This window comes from Rhipicephalus microplus, chromosome 9, assembly GCF_043290135.1.
Source record: "Rhipicephalus microplus isolate Deutch F79 chromosome 9, USDA_Rmic, whole genome shotgun sequence".
Taxonomy (NCBI): domain Eukaryota; kingdom Metazoa; phylum Arthropoda; class Arachnida; order Ixodida; family Ixodidae; genus Rhipicephalus; species Rhipicephalus microplus.
Window position 1 is genome coordinate 132,527,555 of NC_134708.1, and position 19,711 is coordinate 132,547,265.

The following is a 19,711-nucleotide window of genomic DNA, read 5'->3' on the forward strand; positions in this document are numbered from 1 at the left end:
GAGCTATGTTTACACCATGGCCAGCTGTGGTGGGGTGTCGTGGATCTCATGACGTCATCATCCTATACACACCGTGCATGACGGAGCAGCTGCTTGTTTGGGTTTCTGTTTCGACTCCTCGACTAAAGCTTCATCAAAATTCTTGACGAGTGCCTGGGCGAAATGACCCACCCTAGCTTTTGCAGGACTATCAATACTATTAGAAAACAGCATTATCTTAACATGTTCGAAAGTGCACCGGACTTCCCCTTTAAGCTAACTGTTACATTCTTCATCTTTATTGGAAAGTGGTGAGCAAGGGAATTTCACCCAATTTCTGTGGCACAACACATTCAGACGATAGTTTTCTGCGATCGAATCGCAAGGAGTGATTTGCTAAACAGCTTTGGCGTAAAAACAAGACTAGAAAAAGTTCAATGAGTGCATGAGCAACATTTATCAAGCCATGTCTTCATCATCAGCAACTTCAGCATTAATTCGAGTTGTCAACAGAGAGGATAACCAAGCATTTTATTGAAACATTTGGGCACAGTGCAATGACACCTTAATTATGGCCCTTGCCTATATACTTTGCTTTCAAAGGGGATCTAAACACTGACAATTACAACTTTATGAAATACCCAAGCCCACATATGCATTACACAAAACAAAACACTAAAAGCATTGAAGTGCAAGAACGCAAAAGAGGAGGCAACATTGTAACTAACTAACGTGTTGCACTTAGCCTGTGTAACGTACAAAGAGAGAGCATGGCACAAAAGCATTCTAGTCAACTACACCAAATATATGTATGTTAAACTTTGTCCATATGGAAAACTCACCTACAGCAACAGTGACACCACTGGTTCAAGAATTTTTCATCTCTTCGAGTCTCCATTTTCCATTCAATTCAAACTTTGTGCAGAAATTTTTAATAGGAATGACAAGAAATAAAGGAACAGAATTGGTTCCAAAAAAACCAGTGTGCTCAGTCCTGTTACATTATCCTGAAAGCTACAACTTAGCACAGATTGTATATGTGTGAGTCCCTCACACAAAAACTGGTAAATATGCCAAATACAGCAATAATCACTCATTGATACGAACAAATAAGCTGCCCCTTGACAGGTGTCAGAACGCAAATCATGCGAGTGAGCAGAAATGTAAATTATTTCTGCAATAAAAGTGACCTAGGGCATAGTCACGAGCACAGCCCCAAATGCGGGCTATGGCTGACCCCCCTCATGCCTAGTGTTGCTGCACTGTGGTTTCCGAGCAAAATTGTGGCAAACAGTTCGACATGAGGAAGTGGGCACTCTGCAAAAGTATATGTAGAAAAAACAAATGCAGAAGTAATAATAAAAGAATGTAACATCCAGTCATCTCTCGATGCAAATTACAGCATTGTGACCAAGACCACATACTGAAAAACATACGTGCGCTTCTGTATGAAAACAACTTTGATGCTTATGGCAAAAACAGAAAGAACGAAAAAGAAGGTGTGATCAATAATTCACATAATGTTGCAATGCTAGGCAAATGGCAACACTTGCTCTATTTTAGCACGAACTATACATGGGCAATTCAATACTTGTTCATACACAAGCCTGTCATTTATGATTGATGCAATCAAGCAGTGTATCACCCTTCAATATAATATGTAACTAAGTTGAACAGTAAGTAGTTGGGCTAGTAAAATTTGTAGCTGTCACAGATCTATAACTTGTTCCTGGTCAAACGCAGCCGTCTACAAACTACAATTGTGAGAACTCGGCAAGTCTGAACAGATACACTTAACTTGATTTCGCCAGTGTACGACATCCTTAATCTACCTGGGCTGCCAGTTACAAGACTTGATTCATTGCTGCTACAATAGCACTTTACATCTCTGAAAACTGATTTGTTCAGAAATATACAGGCGGCCATTTTGCAGTTTCCCATGCAAGAAACACCATAATTTATTGAACCAGGGTAAGCCAGGAAATCGTTTTTTTTTTATAGTGTTTTTCTTTAGAAGTATGTTGGATGTATTTGTAAAAGCAATCCTTCGTTTGACAAATCACAGGCCTCTACCAAACAACTTTATCAAACAAATGGCCAAACTAAGACAGCCATCTATAACAGGGCTGATCCACAAACACCATGAAATGGACTTTTTTAACACTTACAATGGCCATCCAAAGTGAGCACTCACTCAACTCCAAGGTATTACTGACTTGTTTATGCTGCAGGATGGCAATGCTGCTTCTAAAGAGTGCGATCTACTTCATCAGCTTTTGCTTAACAGAATGGAAGAGCAAATTGGTGCTTTCAAAGACCGCTGTATCACTAAAGGCCTGACCCAACGTAGTTGTTGCAGTGCGTCGGCGCCAAGCCCTCTCTCATATCGAGAGACAGAGCGCGCAGCTTCGGGTAGCCACATGACCTTTCTCTTTAAGGAGGAGGGCACGATGCCAAGTCAAAAACGTACTCGCTGATGCGCTTTAACGAATTCGTGGAGTTAGGCCTAAAGAGTGACCTCTCTATAACTGTTTGCAGCTCAGAAAAAAAAAAATGAATGAACTAACATGGTGCCGCCAGCTGCATGGGTCCCTCGCATGTTAACAACTTTGTGGCTGCTTCTCTTCAAGCCAGAGTTTACAGGCAACACATCATTGGTGCTCCATTCCTCACAGACAACTCCCAAGCTGCACACATACAACTGAAAAACTAGGGTGCACGAGCTCTCGTCCGTTATATGAGGGAAACACCACAACCCAGTTCTGACTTGTGTTCATGCACAAAGCTGGTCAACCTATGCAATCCTATTGGACACATTCAAAAAGAAGGTGCTGCCTTCAATTTATTTGTGGAAGATAGATACTTCCAGTAAAGCCAGGGAGAGTGAGCAGCATAACTTTTGACAAGGCACTTTGCTCACAGATCACCCACACAGAATTCGGAATCGTAAACATGCAACAAGGCATAAGATGCTCGGTAGAACGGTATCACACAGTTTCTAGAGGGCCACATCCATTTGGCTACTCATTAACGCCTAGTGGCCACAATGTTTTCTGAGTTGGCTTATAGAGTTTCATGCTGATGCATTACATGAATAAACAGACTATCCATACAAAATATCAAAACAGCAGGCCATCACATTACAAATGAAAACTAGTCAACAAAAAACAAGAGAAGCAGTCAAAGCATAGAACTGGCATAGATGCCAGCCAAAGTTGTGTAAAACTGAAATGGTCGCTAAGCACTGTAATCAGATGACGAGCAAAATCATTGAGGCATCCAAGATTATTTGCCTGGGGAATGACTGCATCAGTCTGGCTTCATTGGGACTAATGCAGACGAACATACTAATGTATCTGAACTCATAATGCAGGATGTGCAGTAGTTGCATGTTTCCTCGGCATGAGTGGTTATTGGTATTGTAATGCTTATATTTCTCGTAAATAACCATTTGTAAATGTTTTGTTGTAACCAAGAAAAGCAACTGCATAAAAGCATTGTGTCTGTCCAACAAATTTAGTCTAAAGTTTGAGCTTGTGTTCGCGTAGTTGCTCGTCTCCCAAGTCTTCTTCTTTCACGCGGTGCACAATAACGTAACAACAAAAAGCATGTCTTTACCAAAATCTATGTTACAAATTGCTTGCCACTGCATTGCTTTAGCCAGACAAGCACTTCTGCACTAGTATTGGTGACGGCAAAATCATCACCAGTCCGATGCTAATAGAGCAAATGCCAGCTGCACCATGCATGACTTCATAACACATACACACGCAAAACAAAATATTTAACAGATTGAGGAAGCTGCACAGCCTGCCAAAAGCCTCATGCCAAAGAACTTGAAGGCAGATGTGGGTTGCACCACATCATGCTGTTACAAAGTTTTTCAGAGATCAGACAGCTCACTTCTGCCACATAGTGCCACTGTAGTTGCTGTCTGCTGCAACTCAGGTAGCACAGTGACTGACAGCTTTCAAAATAATGAATCATTAGCCCTGGAAAAAGCAAGTCCGCTTGTTTGCTTCCCTTCCGGCTTAAAGAAAATTGTTGAGCTCAGGAGGTTTCGTAGACAAACCTTGCACCACAAACCACTCCAAGAGTACATAAGTAGTTTCTGCATATTAGGCAAAAGAAAACATCGCATGCAAAAGATAGCAGATGGCACATGTGGACCGATGTACGTGAATCAATGAAGATCCACCGCACAAATCCGCAAGGTGACAATCGCAGTCACGACATCGCAGCACAACTCCACATTCAGATGGTGTGCACAGCCAGTTACACCAACTTAGCAGGCTGTTGTTAGTACACAACATGGCATAATGAACTTTAGTTGGTCTTGAATCACTAGAGAAAATAGAACAATCAAAGGTTGGTCCAGGTAGTAGAAGGGCTTTCCTGTCCATGAAGGCTGCTTCAGCGAATTTACCTAGTCTGAAGCCACGGAATCACCGTTCCAATGCACTCCTATGGCACAGGATCGTCGTTGGCAAGTATCTCATCCTTGTGGACGCGCAGATGAACTGTCAGCAGCTGGCGAGTGACGAAGCCCTGGGGGCAGAAGCTGCACAGAAAGCGCTTCTCGTTTGCGTGCGCATATTCGTGGGCGATGAATGGTGTCATGTAGACGAAAGTACGGCCACAGTAGCGGCACTTGAAGTTTCCTCTCTTGCGTGACTGGTTGCTGGCCACACGTGGGCTATCGCTGCGAGCAGACAGCGAAGGTAATGTGATCCTTATCACATAAAAGCATGCCAACGTGTCTTACCTCTAAAGCATTCTTTTATGCAGCACTGACAAAAAAATATCACATATTGTTTTCATGTTGAATAAGTGACCAATGAACCACTTATCATAGCTGGAAACCTCATTTGCTCGAGCAGGCGACAGCTAGTACAAACTACCTAAGGAAATTTTGATTCACAGTTTCAGTGGGAGAGCACCAGGAGAGGCGGGAGCCAGCGTGGTTTGTTGGTGAACACAACTAGCCTCGCGAGACCACAAAACAATGACGAGCTTGCCATGGATGCATGTGCGAAACTGTAAGGAAAAGTGTCTACAAGGAGCATGGCAAAAAACCAAAACTCATGACACAGCTGTTTGTTGGTCGTTCACAATTAAACAAAATTGATGCTGACAACACAAGGTGCTCTGTGTTGTGCATAATTGCATGGCACACACATTACAATTGATTGTAAATATCTTTTAGCCTGTATTTATCACTATTATTTTGTAGATAACATGTGAGCGTGATGCACAAATATACTTCAAAAGTTACCTCGCCGCAAATGTTTTGTCTCAATACCTTTTTAAAAACACTTCCAATGCCGACTTCGTTCCACTTGAATGGCTCTGAAAGATATTCTGCATGGTTCATAGATAATTGTTGATGACCTCAGATGGCAAGAAGGGCTGGCAAGCAACAGCAGTGCACTAGTATATAAACCACATCATTTGCAAGGCTTTCCATTTCTGATTAATGCCACTTTTACCAATTGAATTTTGTTTTAGCAAGACATGAGCAAAACACAATGAGTTCTGAAAAAGGCATCGGTGTATCAGCAGGGGGGAGGGCAATGGGGGCACTAGCTCTTCCATTGAGAAAAGTTGGCGGGGCTGAGCCTCCCCACTTTTGACAGTAGTCACTGTCAGCTGCACGCTGGCAAAACGAACAACTAAGGTGAAGTTTTCCTTCAACACAGTGATCACTTAATTATATTGATACGAGGAAATGAAAATGTTACAAGAGAATGTCTTAATATAGTGAAATTTTTCCTAAATTTCTACTGTGACGATTGTCCTTGAATATTCCTTGCGGTGCAGGCCGCCTATGCGACTCTTTTGGGTTTTGTACTGTAGCATTGCAAAGCCGGCGAAAGTACAAGGCGCGAAAGTGTCTTGCACTTGCTTTGTTATGAATGAGAATGAGCAGTCGTTTGATGGAGCAATCGAAGCATTTGCTGCTCCAGGAAAATTGTTTTCTTCAATCAAAAATGAATAGTGCCATAGCTGCTTTTTTGAAGGTGCTGTGAGCCGATGATTGTAATAAATCTTTTTAAATACTTTAGTTCTGCTGTACATAAAGTGCCACAAAAAGGTTTGCACGTATGTCTCTGATAAATCTGATCAGCCTTGCTTACGGTAATTAGGAGCAATGGCAGCAGTTTGCAAAGTGGCGAAGAATAAAGCAGTGGACTCGAATACAGTGGGAAGCTCAGTTTCTAAGCTTATTCTGCCACTTGACCCACCGGACCAGGGAGAAGGTTAATGACCGTGGTTTTTTGCACGATGAAGGCCTGATTAGGAGTCGGGCTAGTTAGTTTTCATTCAACTTGAGTTGTCTATTACAGCTCAAAATACAACTCTGACAGAAAAGCAGCACACACGTGCAGCACTGTTTATTTCTTTCTCTCTCAGCAAGGATGAGTTCACAGAGATGTACAAGCACACATACACTCTAAAAAGTTTTCTGAAGTAACTGCACAGAGAGAGAAAAAAGAAACTTTTATTTGAGCAAATGCATTGTGCACCCAAGGTGGGCAGCCTCTTTGTTCCAGGTAGCCACAGGCCTTTGCCATCTCCCGTGCACATTGAACATTGAAGCATGCTGTGCCAATTCTTCAGACTCGGGTCTGATAACTTGGCCTACCACTGCTCTTTGGTTAGTGTAGTGGCTCCAGGGCTTTGTCTGCACCCCCATATTATATGAAATAGAGTTTCTTGGACACCACAGTGCTTGCAGTGGTATGAGTACTCAGTTGATGAGATTCGGTGAAGCAGCCTATCGTGAACATAGGTGTTCGTTTGCAGTTCCTAAGGGTTACTGCCTTTTCCCGAGTCAGGCTGTGGTGAGCTAGCGGATAAATTCTTCTGCTTAGCCTGTAGTGCTGCAGTATATCATTGTACTTTTTAAGTACATCTTTCCTCCTTAGCGCGTCCTGTGGGATGGGCCGGTGAACATAAGCTCGGGCAAAAGCATTGATCGCCTTATTTCCCATCAGGGACTAGTGACCTGGAGTCCAAACAATCTGCATGTCTGGTAGACTCGTCTTCGCTGCGGTGGCCAGTTAATACGAAAAGGGCTTTTTGCTCCTCAAAAAGACGAAATGTGTGTAAAAGATTGCACATGCCACCACTTGGAGGGGCATTTTCTTTCTTGTGGAGAAAAGCACGAGTTCTTTGCACTCATCAATGTCTACACAATCCTGTTTGATTTCAGACAGTTCTGTAGCGTGGTGTGGTGTAGTGGTTAGTGAAGGCACATGCTGACTGAATGGGGGTGAGTTGATTGATCTATATGTAGTGCTTAACGTCCCAAAACCACCATATGATTATGAGAGATGCTGTAATGGAAGGCTCCGGAAATTTCGATCACCTGAGCTTCTTTAACGCGCACCCAAATGAGCAGACGGCCCTACAGCATTTTTGCCTCAATCTAAAATGCAGTCATCGAAAAGCTAATATATATATACATATAATATTGACATCTAACAGACAATAATGCCAAGGAATGTATAGGGGAAGTTATTAGAACCAATGTAATGTAAATAAGAAGAAAGAAAATATATATATATATTGTAGTGAAGAGGAATGCCCACTACTGTAGCGACATTGACACGGTGGCGCGAGGCACGAGGACTGCCAGTGGCTGCTGCGACGCTGCCCGTACACCAGGCTAGCTCTTGCTGCTTTTGCACCGACGCTGCTACCGCTTTTGAGCTAGCATTTACATTATATTTTGGTGGAGATTGCTGAGGTCTTCCACAGTCCTGGAACTGCGTAGCCGAAAGCTGCCGTCCGTCATGCCTGACGACACTGTCTTCACACCCCCACCGGCTTCGCCACGCAGGAGCTGTCCCGGTGCCCAGCTCTTGCGCGAACCCGACATCTTCAGCGGCACCGACGAGAAAGACGTTGAGGATTGGCTGGAATCTTATGAACGAGCCAGCGCTACTAACAAATGGGACGATCCCACAAAGCTTGGTACCGTGATGTTTTATTTAACGGATGTTGCCAAGCTGTGGTACAGAAACCACGAGGCGGATATCCCCACTTGGACGACCTTCAAAACCTGCATCGCAGATGTTTTTGGACGCCCTGGTGTGCGCAAACTTCGCGCAGAACAACGCCTATGAGGCCGGTCCCAACAAACAGGTGAGACATTCACCAGCTACATAGAGGACATCCTCGACCTCTGCCGGCGTGTCGACCCGTCGATGGCAGAAACTGACAAGGTGCGACATATCATGAAAGGCATTTCCGACGACGCCTTTCAAATACTGCTCTCGAAGAACCCTGTCACTGTCTCTGATGTCATCGAGTTGTGTCAGAGTTACAACTGCTGCGACGACAGCGTCTTCTCACGCGACGCCCTAACGTCCCGGAGGACACCCTCTCAAGCCTGACCACCACATCTGACCTTCAGTCACTGCTATCGCAAATAAAGGAGTTTGTTCGTGCTGAGGTCGGATTCCTCTTCACTACAATATATATATACCATGCCTGACAATTGAGGTATGTTCTTTGCCCCCCTCCCCCCCACTCGTGAAAAAACTACTGACTAAATACCTACAAGTGCAAAGGTCTGATCAGTACGATTCGCTACACATGCTATTAAATTACTGGAAGAGAAAAAGGTGCTTTTTGTTAGGCACGATCAGATAAGGCCAACAGATAGTTAAAACAACAGAAGTGTAAAAGAGATTTATGATTTTTAATACTTTATGTAGTTCAAGACAGTAAATTACATAGTTGAAACAATTAAAAATACACAACACCTGGTAGGAGCTGAACCAATGACTGAAAACTGTTTAGAGCAGTAGCAGTCTCTGCAGCCACATTCTTGAGCTTGCAATAATCAAAGATAACGTGTTCTTGGGGTTTGTAACCTACTAACTTGTAACGCTTATAAAGATTTCAGATATAACAATCTATCCATTGTAACGACCGTAATTTGGTGCATTTACGATTTTTCTATGCTACCCTATGAAACTGAGTCAACATACAGCGAACATTTTTCAAAGCCTCCTATTTTTACAACAAACAACCATCACGGTAAAAATATGGCTATACGAAGCGAAAAAAAAATGTTAAAAACAAAACAGGCATTCGAAAGCATGTGATAGGTGCCTGTTCGCGTGTGCCCCACTGTAGTTTACTAGCGAAGAAGATATCACAGATCGTGGCCAGCACCGCACACAGATTTCAGGTGTTGCGAGCGAGGTCACTCACTTTTTAGATGTTTCTTCACCGCCAGAACGAAAGTGAGGAAAAAAGTAACGAAATGGAATATGAAGCAGCATGAAGACTTGCGGCCGTTCTTGGCATTTACAACCGCCGACGATTAACCAACCATGCCTTTGGATGCAAGAAGCCATAAATGCGAGAAGCGTTAAGTTTTCTTGTATAAACTTTCCCTGTTACGCTCAGCTTGTCAACACCACACTGTGCCGCAAAATGTTTTCCACCTTTCGGTAACAGCAGAGGCCAGTCGATTACTGATAATAACTTCCACACAGTTTGCGATGGTGCCCAAACGGATAAGCATCAGAAAAGAGTGGTGTCTTCGGCTCATTGCCGGCAACCTTATCACTGTCTTTTGCAGATAGCTGCTCAGCGGAGAGACGGTGGTACCGCTGCCGTTTGCAGGTTCTCCGCTGCCGCATCGTGCAAGGCTGCTTGAGTGCGCTTCTTGCAAAATTCTTCAGTGTGTTAAACGAACAGGCTACTTGCTCCACCTAAGCACGATCCCGAGTGAAGCTTGTGCAAAGAACACACAAACACGCGCATACATTGGACTGCAAGTGAACTGGCATGCAACGGCGAGGGCCGAGTAAGTGACGTGCTGATTTGATAAGCGACGTGCTGGATGATTGGTTCGACATGGCCGTAACGCGCTTCAGTGGAACGCCGCGAGTTCATTGTGAACATGGGTGAATTTACTCGTGAGCAAACGGCTGTCTGCAGCATGCCAAATGGCCTAACTTGTCATCAAAATGATCGTTCGCACTTTTTAAAAACATACACAAGATCAAAAAACTGGCATGGCCACTTAGTGAACGTTTTTAAGGGCGGGTCCATATACAAAGAGCTACTGATATAACGATTGATTGATACGTGAGGTTTAATGTTCCAAAACCATCATGTGATTATGAGAGACACCGTAATGAAGGGTTCCGGAAATTTTGACCACCTGGGGTTCTAAAACGTGCACCCAAATCTCAGCACACGGGCCAACAACATTTCCGCCTCCATTGGAAATGCAGGAGCTAATGATATAACGGCCTTTTATCTCGGTACTTTCGACTTTATAACAAACCAGTTCAACTGTATTCATTACAAAAGTCAGTGCGAAAGCTGGAATCATTGACCCAGTAAAGGCTTTGATATATATTGTACATTCCATGAGTATTGTGTTCTACATATAAAACACTTTTATGAGGCCCGCAATAATCTTTTCAACACTTTCACTCCATGGATCACCAAAACCTGGGTCTGCATTCCCAAGGTGCTCGTTCATCGTGCCTCAAACAGTGCTCATTTTTAAATGTCCTTGATGACATTGAAGATGAGGTGCTGCGCGTGGTCATCTAGAGAAAGTAGAGAGTTTCAAAATAGAGTGATAAATAATGATGAATATGTCTGTGAATAAATGTATTCGCTTTCTGTTTTATTCAAGCTATATTAGAGTGACAACTTTGCTTTATCATGTTTGCTAGCCCCAAAATATGCCTCACAATATGGACAGGTCTGAACTATATGCAGATTCTTATGGCAATGATAACTAACAGAAAGTGATGCTAAGGAAAGTATAGGGGATGTCATTAGAATTGTAATGTAATTATCAAGAAAAGTGGACGAAAAAATGACTTGCCGCCAGCAAGGACCAAACTTCTGAGGTATAGTTGTACTCATCCTATGTCCATTTTATGCAGTACATTTGTACATTTAAACCTAATAGTGTTAATGCCACCAATAACCATGACGGCAAGTGTGGAACACTCTTTTGCTGCCTACTGTCATCTTATTACAAGATGGCACCAGAGCAAGAAGATCATATTTGGATCACACGCTACATGACACTAATAGGCAGAAACTGTATGTTCCACACTCACTGTCATGCCTACTGGCGGCACTGGCTATCAAGTTTAAATGTACACATATACCCCATAAAATAGGGGATGACAGCTGCTGTAGCTCAGTTGGTAAAGCATCGAACGCGTTAATCGAAGGTCGCAGGTTCGGTCTCTGCTGGGGGCATGCTATATTTTAGTCCACTTTTCTTTCTTCACATTTACATTACAGATGTTTCTAAGAAATCCAAAAATATTTTCCTTGGTATCTTTGTCTAATAGATCTCATTATTATTGTATCTAACAAAAAAACTAGCCCTAAAATGTACATTTCTTTCCTTTATATGAGGCTATAGCATGTGCAGCAAGAGGCAGTGAGACACGTGAAATCCCGCCACTTTGTTCTAGGTTAAGCAGAGCGGCGGTGGCCGCCTGCATCCATACCGCCGGGCGCAAGGACTCGTTCTGTGTCTAGCACGTGCCTCGAGCTCCGAGTACGAGTGGTGCGAGAGGCACAGCACTGTGACTAAGAAGTGATGTTGATGATGAAAGATGAAGATGAAAGCGCTACAGATTACTCCTACCCCCGCAGAAATGAACCCGGAATGAAAAACTATGGGCACATATATACAAGAATGTTGATGTCGTGAAGCAAAGGGTCCATGGGCAGTCCAGATCGTTAACATAAAGAGGCACGAGTGTTCGTAATTATTGTGGTGGTCGGCACTGGGAGAAGTAAGATGGGCGACGACCTTTGTGATAGTATGTCATGGTCGTACCCAAGCGGGTGTCCGGATGACAAGATGGCGCCTGCCGGGAGCACACCAGGTGCAGCAAGTGAGCATTGGCGGTAGGGCGCTTGCACAAAGGCTGACGCAACCCTGGCGTGTGAAACAATAAGTGCCGCAATGGAGTCTTGAAAACCACCCATAAACAAGCAACTGCTGCAATTGTGCTTTTATGTGGATGCACAGTACTGACACCGATGTCGGAACGTAGGTATCATGATTTGAACAGCTCCGAAGATGGGTCAACTTGACCACTTACGTTGGTAGTGGCCAAGTAGTGCTGTAGACGTCGGATAGAGGTGAATGATGCCTGTGGCGTGTAGAAGGACATGCCTGCATTCCAGTTACATGCCTGCTGGTTCACAGCCTCCTCGGCAGGAGGCATACCATGGGATCCAGCAGGCCTGGACTACGGAGGAGGCTCAGTGGGCGCTTTTTAACTTGGGGCACCACCTTCGGTAGTCCGCGCACAAGGGCTTGTGCGCACATCGGTATGCCCTGTGGCTGCCTCTATGGCAGGCGCTGCATGTGTGGTCTGCTGTGCGGCGGACCAGGAACATTGTCCTAAGGAGCATCTGTCATTGTCGCAGCATCTCACATGATTGGCCATAGATGGTTAATAGTACGAACCTCTGCTGTGGTAGACTTCGAGGAATGGTTGTTCCTGCTGGTAAGATGGGCAAAATGTCATATTCAGTGAAAAGTTGGGTTGGTTGGACACCGCCAACGACAATGTTATCACGATGGTAGGGGGGGGCGAATAGTGAGTTTTACGATGTCCATGGTCGTAGCAGACTCCAGGGCTTACAGCGATGTAGCTGTCGTGGAGCCGACATGTCAGTGGGGTCGCGGGCAGTGGAGGTCGGACAGGACATGCGGGTGGCGAGCATGCCTGAAGTATTGTCAGTCGAGGACGTCGAAGAAATTCCCCTCGTGGCTGACTGGTCGAATGTAGCACGAACATTCTGAACCTCGTCATGTGCAGAAATCGCTGCACTAGAGACCGGACAGGAGGTGGAAGGAGACATCGCCGGAGAAGTTTAGTCATGGTCAATGAAGGGTTGAGGGCCTGTTGGTAGTGCATGCTGCGACGCAGGGGAAACGTGAAAGTCGTGTGTGCCCGGAGGCGGGCGGTAGATGTGCCTGTAGCAGGCAAGCACCGCAGAGCAGAGATCATCATAGGGCTGCAAACTAGAGCTTAATGTGGCAGCGAGATGACATGGCTCCACCAGGAGGGCGTTGAGTAGAATGGCATGCATTGTCAGCTGTGGCTTGATGCCATTCAGAGTGAGGATTGTGTCAGGTTGCATGAACCATACTTTGGGGTAGACTGAGTAAAAAGGCTTCACTGGCAGGTGATGAAAGGTGTGCTTTTCGGGTCACAACTTGTAGTGAGAGAAAGAGAGACATGTGGAACCTAGCCACTTTATTCTAAGCCAAAGCAGAGTGGTGGCGTCTGCCTGCGTCCATACCGCCAGGCGTGAGGACTTGTTCTCTATCTAGCACAGGCTTCGAGCTCCAAGCATGAGCGGCGCGAGAGGCGCAGCGCTGTGACCAATGAGGATTTAAAAAAAATTCCTGGAGTGGAAGCTCCAGCAATGCCTTGCCAGCAGAAGTGAAGCCAGCTTTTGCCACTGCCAAGATGGCAGAAACATGCTCTTTTCTGATAGTGCCCACTTAAAAATCAAGTGGCTTTGATATGTTAGTGTAAATTCTGGGTTAGTTCTATATTAAAAGACAGTTTTTCCCAATGAAATAACACACAGAAAGGAGTATGGGTGACTGAATTTCCCAAGAGCTTTGCCTCTAATTAGAGGCTCAATAAGCAAAACTAGTAACACTAAGATGCACTTGGAGCACTATGTGACCCGAAAAATTTTCCACATTACACTTGTTGGGCGTGCGAGGGAAACACTCGATTCTTAATCGCTGAAAGGTGACACTTTATCATGCCCCTAGTAAGATGGCCGCCACAGCCGCCATCTTGCCAGAGGCACGGCTTCACTTGTAGGCAATGATTTCCGTTGCAGCAATTTTTTTTTAAGCTCCTTGGCTGTGACTAAGTGATGACGATGATGAAAAATGAGGATGAAGGCGCTATACATGCTTTACTTTCTCACTCCTTTTCTTTAACCTCATTTCCATTTTCCACTCGTTTATACAAGGCTAGCATGCCTGGATACCTGAGCCGTTATGATGATCACCTTTATCACGAGTGCAGTGTTTCGTATTCTATCTTGCCAAGAAATATTTTTCGCCAAGAATTACTATCTTTCTCTTCATTCTTCTCTCTCTCTCTGCACTCTTTCTCTGACTCATCAGTTATTCTTGCATGCCATGTTGGACTAATTGGCACACATTTTTGGGAACGAAGAAGTTTACTGAGAGGATGAAGAGAAGGACAAAGAGCATGTGCCAGTTCCCAATGATGATGATAATTTCAGTTCATGACTAACAGGGCTTGATACTGAGGGGAACAGCGCAAAAAACGAGACAAAAAAAGATTGAAAACACGACGCAAGCGCTGTCTTCAATCTTTCTCTGTCCCGTTTTTCGCCCAGTTCCCCTCAGTATCATGTACCAACTAGCCCTTCAAGAAACCCTTCTATAACAGGGCTTCACTACCTTAAAGAGATCTGCTACAAAGAGTGCTCTCCTTACTGCTGCCAAAGTTTGAATGCACATTGACACATCTGATAAGCTGGGAAGGCCACAATGAAGTGCCAATTTTCTAATTTAGGTCGGGGGGTGGAGAAGCACGTAAAAGCAAGCCAGCGAGAGCAGACAACGAAGCAGCCAATTGATGGAAGAAGAGGAAAAAGAGTTTGTGATTCACAGAGAGACGAAAAGGGGGCTTGCTCAGGCGAGGCAGTTTGGAACATGGGCAGAAAAGGCCGGAAGTCTATCGAAGCCACATCGACGCACCGGATTCGCGTTCACACATGCCTATCTTCGGGATAGTATGTGCTTCCCGTTCCCGGCCTAGCAAGACCTCTTGCATGGCCTGCTGGTTTCGGGGAACCAGCAGCTACGAGCGTGGTTCATCCTACTGGGGCCTCGTTCCATGTTCGGGACAGCGAGTCCTGGCCTGGCACTGTAGAGGCACTCGTTGCTACTGACAATGGCAGCTACCAGATACCGAGCGGGGGGTCCTGACTTGCTCGCTCCCTAACTCCTGCTGCCTCTCCATCACTGCCACGCCGGTCGACGACCACCTGACGACAACTATACTCGGCAACAACTTTTTGTGGCAGCACAGCCAAGGCTACGAAGCCCAAGCACGCCCTTTTTTACTACGCTTTTGCATGTAGTCCACAAACGCTAACTTTTGTATACTGCATAGCATAATGAAAAATACAAAAAGAAAATATATGAATATTATGTTCAAGATTGTTCGCATTATATTAGGAAGCATCACTCGTGTAGGTTTGTCGTTCTTCGCTGTTTCTAGTTTTCTGGTTCTCAGGTGTCATTTCACCTTTTCCCTGCCCCGGTAAACAATGATGGCATCGCTCAATTGTAGCAACTTCACATCGAAGCTTGTGAGTGAGAATGAGTGCGTGTTCACTAGATGATCTGTATTCAACGAGCAGAAAGAAACGAAGACAGCGGTGCGTCATGAAACATTTTGTTTCCCGCACATGCAATCACTTAGAATTTGTGTGCGAGTGATATCACCAGTGAAAGTGGGACTCTAATCGCTATAGTCGCCTTGAAAGTAGCACCAGAGACCTGCCAGTCTTCAGCAACACCAGGAAGAAAGAGTACAACTGGAAACTGCACGCAAAAACAATGGCCTTTTTCCTAAATTGCGTTACATGCGTGGTTGGTCTTTCAGCTGCCTAATATTGTTGATACGATAATGCTGAAGATCGCGTACTGAAGCACCAATCTCATCGGCATCTACGAAGGGAGTCATTCCTCGCGCTTTGCATGGGTTAACAGAAGCGTTTGTGTATATTACCCTATTGACTGTGCAAAAACCAAGTTCTTAGCTGAGTGAAGATTGCGTTTCACCCACTTGGGTCTGCAAACGTCAGACGCCCCCTCATGACTGATCGCTGCCAAGATTTCTGCTTGCCATGGTTGTCATCGCGCCCCCTAAAAATTTAACGTTAGTGTCTCCTTACAGTTCTCGCGTCCCTAAAGGAATGAAAATAATGATGCCAACCAAGTATGCACTTAAATTTAGGAAATGCTTTCTTGGCTCTGCGTTGTTCCAATCACCCAGTACCTGCTCGGCTGTGTCTTTTTTTTTATGAAATAAATCTCAGTGCTTCAAAGAAGCTTTGTGTTCTTTCCCTTATTAAATGAGCATTTTATTTATTACCTCCCGAATGAATGTAAGATTTATTGCATGGTGATCGTGCAAAAAAGTACTATGTTTGATGTGCTTGCGACACCGAAATCGCCCGAAAACGGACTACTTGGCGTAGTAACACATGTGCAGAAGCTCCGCCCATGTAGCGTTGGCTGTGCGACCAAAGATGGTTGTCGCCGTGTATACATCACTGCCGGGACTCTGCCAGCCCACAAGTTCCTGGACTGTAGCGCTGCCAGGGGAGAGAATAGACTTTTGTTACGTGTATTTTGTGTGTGTGTGCGTGATCCAATATACCTGTCGCGTTCTTTTTTTTTTTTTTTTTCAAAAACAGCCATGGTCTCTTCCCTTTTCAACGTGTTACACGCTCTGCGGCGTGACGATTGTAAACACAACATCACTCAGGACTATCAAGCAAGGTCAGACCTAATCATAACTGATGACACTAGCATTAACTATATGTAGCATGGACTATAGTCGAATACACTTCAGAAGTGCGCCACATTGCCTTCTCAAACGCAAGCACACAAGCCTCACCCAGTGAGCAAGCACTCCGGACTCGCACCATGAGCCGGACAGCCCCAACTCTGGAAAATGTCGCTGAGTGCTTGAGGAGGGCTATTTGTTTAGTCAGAATATTAGCCCCAGTTCTCCAGTTACCTGGGCCTCTCCGGACAGTTCAAGTTATATTCAGCTATATACTAATAGTCAAATCATTGACTACATGGACACCAAAGTGAGGTAAAGACTTTGGAGTCATGCATATTAACTATTGCTCATCTTCACCAATAAGAGGAGAATCCATCACGTTGCTTTTAAAGTTTGTTGCTTATTGTCGCTATTTGAGTCATAGCCATAATCGAGTAAGCACACAGTAGTGGCGAAAGTTACAAAGTTAAGGCCGTGTGATACAAATGTGTCTATGTAGAGTTGCTATTTACCGCGTGCTTACAGAAGGTTTTCAGAGGCCTAGCATGGGAAAAGTTAGAGATAAGAGTTAACGGAGAGTACCTTAGTAACTTGCACTTTGCCGATTACATTGCATTGCTGAGTAACTCGGGGGACGAATTTCAACTCATTCTGGAATGACTGAACAGAACACTGGCTAATATGTTGTCAATGTATGTTTATATAGAACACCGTACGTGGAATAAAATATTACCCAATGCAACATTCGTCTATAACACTGCGATACAAGAAACAACACGGATGACGTCATTCCAACTTGTTTTTGGCCGGACGGTAACGACACCTTTAGATGCAATGTTACCTATTGACGAGACGCCCGAGAATTACTATGACGTTCACGACTACATACAAAGAGCAGAAGAAGCCAGGCAGCTGGCACGATATCGCATTCTCCAACAGCAGAAAACCGACACGCATCGATACAATCTGCGAAGAAGAGACGTCCAGTACGCACCAGGAGACAGAGTATGGGTGTCGATTCCTGTACGAATATGTGGCCTGTCAGAAAAACTGCTTCGCTGCTATTTCGGTCCGTACAGAGTGCTCCGCCGCGTCGGCTCGCTCAACTACGAAGTTATGCCAGAGAGACAGGATATTTCATCCCGACGGCGGCATCGCACGGAAACTGTGCATGTCCTCAGGATGAAACCATATCACGACATGCAATGAAACGCTGAAGATACAACGTTCTTTGACATTAGCGACATCCCCGACGAGGGTTTGTGAATGACTGCCATGCAACCAGTTTGACACAAGCATCGGGACGATGCACTCTGGAAAGGGGGGCAATGACACAATGTGACTTCAAATTACGCGCGCTAGCAAATACTTGTGTCTTCTAGATGATTTGCGACGCACGAGCCTGCGGGACCCAGCTGCGCGCGAACCGTGTTGGAAAAAGGAAGAACGTAGAAGAAGAGGCAGAAGTGAATCCTCGAGACAATCTAGCTGTGTTATTATTCTCGGGCACAAGTTCGCCCTGCCTACAGTAGCCTATTAAAAGAGTTCATTGAAGAGTGTGTTACAGTATGGAGGTCGGTGAATGGGACTCGCGTCACCAGTATTGATGCGATAGGTAACAACACTCGTTCGGCTTAAGGCCGTGCTGGCAAAGTCAGAAATGTCACTATAGGATTCCAGGACGTCACGAAGGGCTTCCGCTTGGTCAGGAGCGAGGTCTGATGATACCATGCGGTCAACGTCGACGCCCGATGAATGTGATAGAGTTGGTTCATGGTCTGAGGTGCATCAATCATCCACTCTGAAGGGCTCAACCATATGGTCTTGTTGGGCAGTAATTTCAGCCGGGGAGATACCTTGGAGAAGAATTTTGGCAGTGAGGGCAAGATTGACAATAGGAAGGCATGTGTGGTTTCAAATAATTGTCAAAATCGTGTGCGAAACAGCAACGCCATGCGTAAGCATCACGGCATTAATTGGTGCCACCATGTAATCGCCGTCAGGTACAAGTGGCGTAGAGGAGAGGTCGATGTGTGTAACACAATTAGGTGGAAGGCGTATGAAATCAATGTAGCAAAGATGGCTTTGGGGTGGGTTGGTCCGATTTAAAAGTAGAGGCATCTCAAGGTCAAGACAGCCGGCTGAACAATCTATAAAGGCCGAGTGAGCAGTTGGAAAATTCATACCTAGAATTAGATCATGAGGGCAATTTTCTATGACGGTGTTGAGAACAGCAGTGCTTCTATCGGCAATAGTCACACGAGCAGAGCACATGCCAATAATGGCGGCACTTCCCCCGTCGGCGACTCGAACGGCTTGGTTGAAGGCAGGTGTGACAACTTTCTTTGGGCGGCGACGAAGAGCAGCGCTCATTATCGACACATGTGCGCCAGTATCGATCAATGCGCGCACAGGTACATTGTCTAAAGTAACGTCCAAAAGATTCCGGATAGTCGGTAATGTTACACGAGGATTTCTCGCAGAGATCGTCGTCAATGCAGCTCCACCTCCAGAAGCTGCCCTGCCTAGTTTTCCGATTGGGGGGACTGCGAATAGGTCGGAGAGGCAGGACGGCACTGCGGAGCGAATGAGATTGACGGCGAGCAGGGGATGGTGAGCAGGCGTAGCAAGGTCTCGTCAGAGGTGCGGCAGAATCAGAGAATGTCGTCGGCACAGGGGAATCAAAATCAAATGCTGAGGACGACTGGTGGACAGACGTGGCCTGGTGGACAGAAGGCCCATAGTGTGCCAGTGCAGCCCAGTGATTGCGGCAGTGGCGAGCGATATGACCGACGCGTCGGCAGTTGAAGCATATAGGCTTGTCGTCCAGTGTGCGCCATTCGGACGAATTGAGCTGTTGAGAGTAGTTGGAACCAAAACGAGGAGCGGGGGGACGACGATTAAAAGGCTCGGCAGAGTAGACAGGTTGAACAACGTGTAGGCTGACGTTCGATAATTCTTGACGAGCAACAGCTTGTATCAGTGAGATCGTGGTCGGTGAAGGATCAGGCGTTGGGAATGGAGTGACTACTGGTTGAGCTGCCTCGAACTTGCGACGAATGATGTGGGTGAGGTTGTCACATCAGGGAACTTGGCAGAAGGCGTCATCGCAAGAGAAAGTAGCC

At 45.3% G+C, this 19,711-nt stretch overlaps 1 protein-coding gene across 7 annotated transcripts in view; it reads right to left on the reverse strand.

Annotated features, from left to right (window-relative positions):
* Window positions 1-493: 493 nt before the first annotated feature.
* Window positions 494-19,711, reverse strand: part of LOC119163062 (zinc finger and BTB domain-containing protein 41) — a 32,832-nt gene continuing 13,614 nt past the window's right edge. For all 7 annotated transcript variants that reach the window (XM_075874324.1, XM_075874323.1, XM_075874320.1 and 4 more), the window contains one exon: window positions 494-4,681. In XM_075874324.1, coding sequence (XP_075730439.1) covers window positions 4,444-4,681 — 238 coding nt within the window. In that variant the 3' untranslated portion in view covers window positions 494-4,443. The remainder of the gene's footprint in view (window positions 4,682-19,711) is intronic.